Source organism: Hyperoodon ampullatus, assembly GCF_949752795.1.
Source record: "Hyperoodon ampullatus genome assembly, chromosome: 14".
NCBI classification, from domain to species: Eukaryota; Metazoa; Chordata; class Mammalia; order Artiodactyla; family Ziphiidae; genus Hyperoodon; species Hyperoodon ampullatus.
This window is the reverse complement of record NC_136927.1, coordinates 5,130,023-5,141,123: the sequence shown is the minus strand read 5'-3', so window position 1 is coordinate 5,141,123 and position 11,101 is coordinate 5,130,023. Positions and strand designations below refer to the sequence as shown.

General features: G+C 56.0%; 1 protein-coding gene across 2 annotated transcripts; it reads left to right on the top strand.

The window, feature by feature from the left end:
* The first annotated feature begins 5,122 nt into the window (after positions 1-5,122).
* Positions 5,123-8,895, top strand: LOC307063299 (cystatin-C-like). 2 transcript variants are annotated; one of them, XR_013811239.1, is made up of 3 exons: positions 5,123-5,443; positions 7,893-8,086; positions 8,556-8,895. XR_013811239.1 is itself a non-coding variant. In XM_079719349.1 (3 exons), the coding sequence occupies exons 1-3, from the start codon at positions 5,192-5,194 to the stop codon at positions 8,637-8,639; spliced, it is 450 nt and encodes a 149-aa protein (XP_079575475.1). In that variant the 5' UTR covers positions 5,123-5,191; the 3' UTR covers positions 8,640-8,895. The 2 variants fall into 2 exon arrangements, 1 of the variants encoding a protein (XP_079575475.1); XM_079719349.1 differs by having other exon boundaries at positions 7,893-8,006.
* Positions 8,896-11,101: the final 2,206 nt, after the last annotated feature.

Below are 11,101 nucleotides of genomic sequence, written 5' to 3'. Positions count from 1 at the left end.
ACAACTCCCTTTGAAATGCACTTAAAAAGATAGATTGGGGCTTCCCTGGTGGCGCAGTGGTGAAGAACCCGCCTGCCGATACAGGGGACACGGGTTTGAGCCCTGGTCCGGGAAGATCCTTCATGCCACAGAGCAACAAAGCCCGTGTGCCACAACTACTGAAACCCGTGCGCCTAGAAGCCATGCTCTGCAACAAGAGAAGCCACCGCAATGAGAAGCCCACATGCAGCAACGAAGACCCAATGTAGCCAAAAATTAAAAAAATAAAAAAATAAAAGATAGATTGATGGCTGAAGAGAAAGGACAGGTGGACAGACAACGTGATAAAGTAGGTGCAGTGTTAGTGGTAGAATCTGGGTGGTGAGTATATGGGTGTTTTCGATGAAACCCTTCTAACTTGGTTGCATGTTTGAAAATTTCCATCATAAAATGTCAAGGGAAATGCTTCCCCCTTCTCCCCTGCACCCACCCCGCTCCTGCCTCTCTTTCCTCCCCCTTTTTTGGTTCTCCCCAGTCTCATAGGCCCAGACTTGGCGAGAGTATTTTCACCACGTTCCAGGCAAAACCTGGGGTCGGGCCGAGCACGGCCTGCCTGGCTTCTAGTGTGAAAGAAATATTATTCCAACACTTGTCCTCTGAGCCTGGCAGGGAGAGGGGCAGGGGACACCTCGGAGAGGGCAGGGAGTGCCAGCTCCAGCATCCAGGGTGCCAGCTTTCACGGGCCGCCCCACTGCAGATGGCTAAAGGAACGAGGCTGCACAAACACCCGGAGCGAAGTCAAGCAGTGACCACGCCGAGGATTTGGAAAGGAAACGCTGACCATCCAGAGGTGCCAAGGGGATTGCTAAACCCGGCTCAGAGCCACGCTGCTTTCCTCGTGGCTGGACTGAGGCCCAGAGAGACGGGGGCCATGGGAGACGATGCACAGACGCCCGCCCTGGTCCCCAGACGCCCTTTCCCTCCCCCGACACCCCGGGCTGTGCTGCTTCCCCCGCACGTGGGAGCTGCTCTGGTAAATGTGCCGCTTGAGAGGATAAATGGTAATTGACAACACAAGGCGAGGAGGGCCCTTTCCACGTGGACCTGAGCACAAGCTTCCAGAGGATTCTCTGCTCCCCCGTTAAGTGCAAAACAGCTATAGGCCACTGCGCTCACTCTGGCCTCTTCTATGGGGGCTGCCAACAGCCTTTACCTTGAGCATCCCGGTGGACCATTGCCATGGCATCAATCCCTAGCAGAGCCCTAAGTGCTTTGCCCACACTGGCACGCGGTGTAGAAGCATCTCCATGTCTCCCCAAGTGGGGGTGGGAAAGAGGCACAGGGGGAAGGAGCGTGTAAGGGACCTCAGGGCTCAACCCCAGAGAACCCCGTGCCTCCCACAGGAGAGGTTCCTAATCTTTCCGTGTTAAGATGTCACAAAAACCTACGACTGGCTCGGTCTAAGCTACCAATTGTGGACACCAAGCTCTAATTGCTCAAAGCCCTAGTGTTCAGAATCTCAACTCTTGGCCACTTGATGTGACCACTTACCACTTCGGGGGATGTTTTATGTGCTTGGTCATTTATTTATTGAAGTATAACTTAATATCCACTTATTATTGTTTATTGATTTCAGAGAACTCCTGTCACTCCCTCACCTTAAATTCTCACTCTGCTAATTCAGATCACGAGATCAGCAGACACACACGCAGCCTTGTGGAAACATGGTTGGTTTGCTCTTCACCCGGCAGAAGGGAAATACACTCACCTCCTGGGCAGACGTGCCCCCTCCATGCTGCACTCGGTGGGTATATGCCGGAACCCCGTGCCTCATCTTGAGTTCACTGTTTCTCTCTGGGTTCCTGCTAGCTTATCCCAGGAGCTGCAGGCCCCAGAAACCAGGGCTTGGGCTGCTCTGTCAGTTTTTAACGTGCTTACACATCCCACCGAAGCCTGGCCATTTCTGTGTTTCCGACCTCCAGACCCCACAGTTCACAAAGTGGCCAGCCTCACCAGACTTGTGACATTTGCCGAGATCATCCACACAGCTGGAACGGAGGCCCAGCCTCATGCTGACCTTCCCCTCCTTATCAGACTGTCCTGCAGGCTGCTCCGGTGGCTCCCGTGGGCACCCTGTGCTAGGATTGGAGATGTCGCTGTACCAAGACGCCTACCGCCAGTGTAAGCAACCTCCAGCCGCACGTGTCACCGTTCAGGCCACCCCAACAGGCTCAAACCCACCACCGCGCTCCCATTCTCTGCTGCCCCTCACCTCCTCCGTGATGACGGACGGGAGGACCCTGCCGGTCTCTGCACAGCACACCTTCTGAGGCTGCAGCCCCAGCTGCCCAGTGTGGTGGGAAACCCCAGTGAGGATCAGTCCCTGCCCTTAAGAGACAGTCATGCCGCTCAGAAGTGCTGGCCGGGGCAGTCCACTCTGCCCTGCTCTGTGGAGCTCCCCTCTCTTCTAGTTCACGGAGAAAGCACCTCTCCTCCCTCATCGCACTGCAAAAGCATCCCTGCTGCACCTAGTGGGTGTCATGACTTTTCTCGAGGCTCCTAAGTCAGAGCAGGGAGAGATTGGGGGGGGCGGTCGGAGAGCGCAGAAGATGCCACCCCTAAATGTACCACTTTGGCATGTGGAGTATTTAGAGCTGAAGGCAGTCAAGACGCTGAAGCCTCAGGAAAAACTTTTACCTCCTCCTAACTGCCTCAAGAAATTTAGAAACCGGACAGAGAGACGCTACCAGAGACATGTTTTTATCTGAAGAGCCATCTGTGTGGTAGGGCTGACATCTGAGCCTCAAGCATCTCCTCGTCTCATCTTCCTGTGAGTCCCACCGGCTCCATTTGAAGCCCCAGGCCCCCATTCCTTAGATCAGGGCGGCTTATAAGCTTCAACTACCTGACTGCCTTTGTGTCGCATCTTTGTGGGGCTCCTAAATGTATACAGTTAAATTTATTTTTCTCCTGTTAATCTGTCTTATGGCAATTTAATTATTAGACCAGCCAAAGAACTTAGAAGGGTACAAGGAAAAATTTCTTGCCCCTACAGTTATAACTGAGCCTCAGGCAACAGGGTCTCAGAAACACTGAACATGCTATTCATTACTGATATCATTCTGGATTCCATGCCGGCTCCCTGCTGCTCCAGCCCCAAGGCCAAAGCGACTCTAGGATGATGCCTTGATGCCTTGACCACTCCCAGGAGAGTTCCTCTGTGTTTGCTCCAAGGGCCCAGAGGTCTCCTGGTGTTTCTGCCACCATCTCCATAGGTCATCGGTCACTGGGCCACCTTCAGGCACACAGGGTGCAGGTAAGAGAATAGCCTTCCCCTCCACTCCCAGGGCCATGTTCAGGCCCAGACCTGCATGGTCCTGGGCTGGAGGGTCTGGTAGCCCACACAGTACCCAGCTGACCATGTCCTCTCAGTCCGGGGAGAAACAGAACCAATAATTAGGTTAACCCAACAATAGAGGAGGCTAAAAAATGATGCTCAAAACCCAGATGCACACACTGCATGAGGCCATTTGCAGAAAGTTCAAGAAGAGGCAAAGACCTAGTCCACAGAGACAGATGTGTGCATCACCCAGAGCCAGGGGCATGCACAGGATTGACCACAGAGAGGCAGGAGGAAATGTTCTAGAGCTTGGTGGGGCGGCACTACTGGTGTATGCACGTGCTAAAATTCCTCAGTCTGGACACATAAAATGAGGCATTTATTGTATGGGCATCATACCTCATTCAAGTTGATTTTTAAAAATCAAGAAAGGTTTCCAAGCAGTGGACAGAAGACCAGAGCCAGACGTGCACCTCCCTGAGGGGACAAGCAACTGCCCCTCCCCCACTGGCCAGGTAAGGGTCAGCCTCACCCCTCCACCTGCATCCCCCACCCACAGTAGGGTGCATACAGCTGCCAGGGTGAGATTCCAGGTCATATCCCTTCCCTGCTTAAACACCAGCTGCTTTGCTTCCTGTCCCTAGAGCAGGCCAGCTGAGCCCCACCACAGGGCCTTTGCACTGGCTGTTCCCTCTGCCTGATGCTTTCTTCCCTTGTGTCTGCAGGACTTCCTGCCCTTTAGGTAGGTTTCAGCCTAAATGTGTGTCGTCTCAGAGGCATCCCTGACCGGGGTCCATTGGCACCCATCTCTATTTCACCCTTCACTTCGCTTCCAACAGAGCCCCTGTAGCTCCCTGATCTTAATTACTGATGACTGCCCTCCCCCCTACCCGCCTAACGCTGGGCTGGGCAATGCCACAGCCATGCCTGGAGATGAGGCCAGTCCGCACTGACGCCTGCTCTAAGGATAAAATGTACACACACAGAAGAGTGTAAGATATGTCATTCACAATTGCTTGTATATGCTGAAATAATATTTTGGATATATTGGGTTAAACAAAAAGTATTGTTTTTATACGCTTGTTTCTTTTTGCTCTTTTTAATGTGTCTCCTAGCTAATGTAGTTACACAAGGGTTCGCCTTATGTCTCCATCAGGTAGGGGCTCTACCACCTGGAGTCCCTGGCCCCGGCTCCCCTGCCCGCGCTCCATCTACCGGCCCCAGACCCTCTGGCCAGGGAGAAGCCCCAGAAAGGTGTGCCAGCTGAATAAATAAATGAGTTGTGAGAAAGAGAACCCGATGAGCTTTTCCCAAATACAGGTTAATTCATTTATGTTTGGCAAAGAAGTTCCCCTAGGACGGGGCGCACACGAGGTCTTCCTTCGTCTGCCTCGGAAGCTGCAGCCTTGTGCGCTGGGGACTCCTAGACACGGACAGCCGAGGGGGGGCCGAGAGACGCCCCTTCCCCCTTTCAGACCAGGAGACAGAGCTCGGGGTTACAAGCATCGCCGGCCTCCAGGAGGTGACACCTTCTGCGAGACCGGGGTGAGTCGGGCTGAGGAGCGCGGGGGTGGGAAATCAGGACTAGGAGAAGAGGGCCGGGAGTGGGAAGGAGTAACCCGGGACTGGGAAGGAGTGAGCCGGGTCTGGTGGGTAGAGAAGCGAGAGGAGGGGCAGGATTGGGGGAGGGGCGGGACTAGGGCGGGGGGGGGGGAGGGGCGGGCGAGGGGAGGGGCGGAAGAGGAGGAGCCAGGCGGGCGGGGGCGGGGCGATCTGGGGGCGGCCCAGGGATAAAGACTCGGTGGCTGGCCAGGCTGTGCTGGTGTCGCCGGATCGCTCTTCGGCTGCAGCTCCGTCCGCCTCCGAGAGATCATGGCCGGATCCCCGCGCACCGCGCTGCTTCTGCTGACCGTCCTGGCCCTGGCCCTGGCCCTGGCCCTGGCCGTGAGCCCTGCGGCCGGGCAGAGCCCCAGAAAGAAAAGCCTGGTGGGCGGCCTGACGGAGGCGGACGTCAACGAGAAGGGCGTACAGGAGGCGCTGTCCTTTGCCATCAGAGAGTACAACAAGCTAAGCAACGACGCCTATCAGAGCCGCGCGGTGCGCGTAGTGCGCGCCTTCAAGCAGGTGCGTCCCGTCTGGGAGGGGGCGCGGGGCCCGGGGTGCAGGGGCCGGGGAGGGAGCGCGGAGCCCCGGGTGCAGGGGCCGGGGGCGCCGGGCCAAGCTACAAGGCAGGGGCGCCGGGGCCGGGCGGCCCTGAATGCGGGAGGCCGGCCCCCGAGAGGGCGTGGCCTGCGCGGTCACCAGCCCCGCCCCCCCAACCCCCCCAGCTCTCGGGAGGGCAGCCCCCAGCCCCTTGAGGCCCTGGGGATCGCAAAGGACGCAGACGGACTTCTCACCCCGGCGCAGCCCCCGGCCTTTCCGGCGCCCGCATCCCTTCGTGGGACCGGCCGGCCCTCTCGGTCGGCGCTGGGGGCAGGGCCCAGCCTCCTGGGACCCGGGGGCTTGGCGCGAGATGTCAACTAAATGACCGCAGGCGAGGTAAAAACAGACCCACACCTGTCTGCCCTCCTGGCTCTGCCACTGAATGCCCTTAAGCACTTTTTCCTTTTAACTTTTTATTTTGACATAATTTCAGACTTACAAAGCAGTAGCAAAAATAGCACGTAGAATCACTGTAGATTCTTCACCCAGATTCTTCAAACGTTAAAAAGTTGCCATAGTTGCTTGATCCACCTCATCCCCACGTACACGTGTGTAGGGATGTATATATGCATTTATTTTTCTGAACCCTTTGAAGGTAAACACTTTTGTGTATAGTTCCTAAAAACAAGGGCATTTTCTTCCATAACCACAATACAGTTTTGAAAATCAGGACTCTTTAATACACAGGCCTTATTCAGATGGCACTGATCATCCCACTGTGTCCTTTATAGCCAAGGACCCTCCCAGGCCACACGATGCAGCCACTGTCCTGCAGCCCCTTTTACTCTGGAGCAGCCCCTGGACTGTCTCATGACCTTGGCGTTGTTTCTGAAGCGTCCAGCCAGTTGTGGCTCAGACTGTCAGTGGGTTTGGGCTGGCCTGATGTTTCCTCGAGATGAGCGAGCCTCGGGTCACACAGAAGAGGCATGCTCTCCTCTGAGCCTCCTGCCCGCAGATGCCACTAAACGTACCTGGCCACCATGTTGTCGTGTAGTGGCATTGGGGACAGACACTCTGAACATCCTCCAGAGCACCCGGAGGTTATCATCAAGCCGACAAGTCCGTGAGTTGGCCCGTGGTGTCCAGTGTGTCCCAGATCAGGGGGTCTGGCATAAGAATACAAAGCTTCCTGGACCGTCGCTTCCGCCTGCAGGTCACATCCATGGGAGCAGCCTCTGGGCTGTGACATCTCACTCCCACCCTGAGATGGACACACGGTCGCTGACAGCCTGACCTCTGCCTCTGCCAGCCTGCCTGGGGTTCTGGCCAGATAAGGAACCCATTGTCAGAGTTGAGAAGAGGGCAGGAGGGAGAGTTAGGACGGGTTACAGGGCCTTGAGCTGGTCCTTGAAGGAAGGCTAGAATTTAGACCATCCGGCCTGCATCCCATTGGAGAGCAGGACGCAGCCACACAGCACCGAGAGTGTGGTCCTGCATGCCAGCCATAGGGCCCCCTGCCACCTTCTCTTGAAACTTCAGAAGATGGGTCAAGACCAGACCCATTTCTCCTCCTGCAGCAGTGGGCTGGTGCTGTCCCCTCTGGATAGGACCTGCTCTCTCCATTCACGAGGTCCCATCCAGCCTGCTCCTCTCCAGTGTGACACTAGCTCACTGGCCACATGGGGAAGCTGACAGCAGAGGGATCATGGGTCTACCAGGTGGGGTCTGGAGCCTGATCCCTGGCCCCTCATTCCATGTTTCTCTAGGTTCTAACAAAGCATGTCTGGGATGCCTGCGTAAAGCCAGAGTTCACTTCTATTCTGTAATCTCAAGTGTAAAAGGCATGCAATATATGACACACTTGAGAAATATTCCCGTCAAAAATCACACCTAAGAGGAAGGCATTCCAGGCAGTCTTTTATTGGCCTAAACGTCCACGAACGTGAAGCTCTCATTTTCTTCTGTTCCGGGAGGGAATAAATAAACCTGGGCTACATGCAGGGAATGGGATGCTGTGGGCTCCACCCTGGGGACTGGAGTTCAGCGTAAGTGTAATCACCAGGCAACAGCTTTCCTGCGGATGCAGTGTGGACTCTGACACAGGGCCACCACCTTGTGCTCAGTCCCCTCCCTGGCTCTGGGCGCTGGCCAGTTGCTTGCCTGTACCCTGGCTGGCTCCTCGGAGCTGTGCCTTCTGTTCCTGGACCCAGTTAGAGTGTTGGTCCCTGGCTTCCCCCTCTGTGTCCCTGTGGGAGATGCCTTGTTGGAGCATCTGGTAAACAAGTTCCGGGGAGGGCCTGGGGCGCAGCGGCCGTCAGGAGGCCTGGGTGTGGCTCTGGCAGCCTGTGAACATGGGGGGCGGTGGGAAGAAGGTAACCACGTGTGTGCAGCCGGCAGGTGTCATAAGTGTGTGTGCTCTCTGTGTGTCCAGGTTGTGTCCGGGATGAACTACTTCTTGGACGTGGAGATTGGCCGAACCACGTGTACAAAGTCCCAGGCCAACTTGGACAACTGTCCCTTCAATGACCAGCCAAACCTGAAAATGGTACATGCCTGATGGGAGCAGGAGTTGGGGGTGCCCATGGGGGCGCATCGCGGGTGCCTGCCGGGGCTGTGAGGGGAAGGGTATGTGTGTGCACGTGACTGCTCTGGATTTATGGGGTTTTATCCGGGGAATTGGGGCACCGTCTGCTTTGGGGATTGTTGCCTGCGGGATGGAGGACCCAGCTGCGGGTGTTTGCTGGGAAGGGAGAAAGGGCCCTTTAATCCCAGCCTCGTGCCCGCATCCCCGGGCAGATTAGCGGGAATTGGAGGCCTGTAACCGGCCCACCATGCCACCTGCTCACCAAAGGCCAGACTCTCCCAGGGGCTTGGCTGGTTCTCAGGGGTCTCGGCCTCAGGGAGGGCTGTACTCCTTTGTCACCCCTCCCGGGCCTCACCTCTGCAGGGGGTTAACTGGACCTGGGTCCCAGCCCCTGGGTCCTCCCCTCTGGTCCTGTCTCAGTGCCAGCCCGCTGGGGGTGGGGGCTGGGGCCAGTGCACTTTCCTCTTTACCTGTAACCCTGACCAACCATCCCTCTCTTCCCTTTCGCAGCAAAAGCTGTGCTCCTTCCAGGTTTACGTCGTCCCCTGGAGGAACAGCATGACCCTGGTGAATATCAGCTGCCAGAATGAATAGGGGACTGGGCATCAGGGAGGCCGCTGACTGCCTCTCACTCACGCCCCCCCAGAGCTCTCACACCTCCCTCCGATGGGTGACCCGCCTGGTGGATGTGCCCTCCGTGTGCCGTCCCAGCAGACACACAGAGAAGGCTCCTTGGGCATTTTTTGAACCTCTAAGGGGCTCTAACTCATTTCTTTCTTCTAATTGCTTTCCAAGTGAACCAAATGCCCTTGCTCTGCTATTTTACTCAATAAAAAAGTAACAGCAGCTACTCCTTGAGTTGCTCACTGTCTCGGGCGGTGCAGCGGGAAGGATCTAGGCAGTTACTTTTTGGAGGCACCCCGTCTCGCTGGCTCTGAGGGCAGGCAGTGGGGAGGGGCGGGGAGCGGGCATGGCAAGGGAGCTGGGCCTTCAGCTCTGGTACTCCTGATAATCGGACACGGGAGAGGAGGGGGACCTAAGCTGCTGACCCCAGAGACTCAGCTGCTGTGTTTGCAAATGAGTCAGACTGTGTGCTGGGGCTGGACAGGAGGCTGGGGAGGTGATGGAGCCCGGGACCTGGGTCACCCTCCGAGGGGCTGCACGTGTGCTGAGCTGATCAGACTCCTGGGATGACTCTCACTGGTCACGTTCCCTAGAAGCAAAATAATGATTTAACGTCTACCTCTTTCCACAAACAACTTTGGGTACCTACGAAGAGATAAAGACCAGAAGTATGCGTAACTGATGGAGCGGGGGAATACTGATCAGAATCAAGGTCAAACAAGGTCGAAATTGGAAATTCAATAGAATGGGAGCAGGTCTTCTCTGATACATTTCGGGAGCCGTGGAATCTACAAGGATTTTACCGATTTACACCCCTCGTACTCTTCTCTGGGCTCCTAGATAAAACGGGTCTTAGTGCAGAACTCCACGTAAGGGGTGTAGAACTTAAGACACATAGTGGGCCTTCTTCTTTTCCTAAGGACTGTATCATTAATAGGCAATGTCACTTCTTAGTGTCACCATCGTTCTGCAGCAGAGTGGATATTTAGTGCCCCAAGCTGGCAACAACCCCGCTCCCTGCACTGTCCTCACGTTGACCATTCACTCCCGAGGGTGACGCTTCCTCTGTTCCCAGATGCCCACCACGCTCAGGTCAGCGTTGCCCAGCCCTCCTGTTGTATTGCAGTGACCACAGAAGGCGAAGTGACAAAGGGAACTCACCCAGATGACTCCAAGGCTGGCACCCCACGTGCCACAGCTGCACCTGCAAAGCTAGAACCGGGACGCCAGGAAGCGGGTGGGACCGTCCCCTTCCACCCGCCGCCCCCTGACTCACTGGGCCCCGAGGGCTTCCCCCGCACCGCCCCCCATCTCTGTCTTCACCGAGCGCACAGCAGAGCCTTCTCACCCCAGACTTGACTTAACGGAAGGGCTTTGGGATTCAAGGAGTGAGGTGCTGTCTGCAGGCCTGGCACTGGCCAGGTTTGGACCTGGGGCTGGGCCCTGCAAGGGGTCCTGGGACTTGTGGACACAGAAGTGGTGGCCCGGGGCAAAGGCCTCCCTGCACACTCTCCCCCTGGGTGGAAAATCTTGCCTTTCCACAAGCAGCCAGCAGCTAGGCTGATTTCCCATAAAGCCGTCCCTTTGTGATGCTTCCAGTGCCCGGTTCCTCGTGGAAGTCTGGGCCGCTGCGTCGGGCTGTGGTTTGCTCGGCTCACCTGCTTGTCCCACCACCCAGCGCCCCCCGCTTCCGCAGCCCACGCTGCAGGGTTCAGGTCGGTGCCACCCCAGGTGGGACGGGGTGGGACAGTGTGACTGGGAGGCCTCACTGACCAGGAGGTCACCCAAACCGGTGTGTCTAGGTGCGAAGCACAGCCCCTGAAACTTTCATCTGCACCGTTGTACTTTTATTGCTTGTTTATTTTAAACGTAAATATAAGTGTGGTTCAAAAGCAGAATTCAACTGAGTGAACTTGAAGGTCTTGGCTTTATCCAGTGGCTCATGAATGTGGCAGCATCTCACAGAGGGACCTGAAGGGCATGCAGAGGAGCCCTAGAGCGTGGAAGTTGCTATAGAAAGGAGGGTGGGTGAGGAAGTCAGCCAAAGCAAAGGGTTATTTGGGGCCTAGACATCTTTGGGAGGCAGGGGAGGAGGACAGGCACGGGTTTCACTGTGCAGGCGGCCTCTTCTTCCCCTGGGGATGGGGAGGCCCCCCATGACAGGTGACCTCATGGTGCTGAGCGGAAAATCCCATGCTGTTAAGATGACATTTCTGGGGAAGGTCAAGACTGCACTTAGGTGAGGTGTTAAATCTGGGTTTTGTATCCTGGGCTTTAGCACATGTGACGCCACTGGGGGTCTGTGGGTTCTCTCTTTGTGTATAATTGAAGTGAAACTATTCACATAAATAGATTTAGCACAGGGCGTGGCTCTGGATGAACGCTCATTGATCTAACTACATTTTATAGTGGTTTAAAACGTTGACACTCCT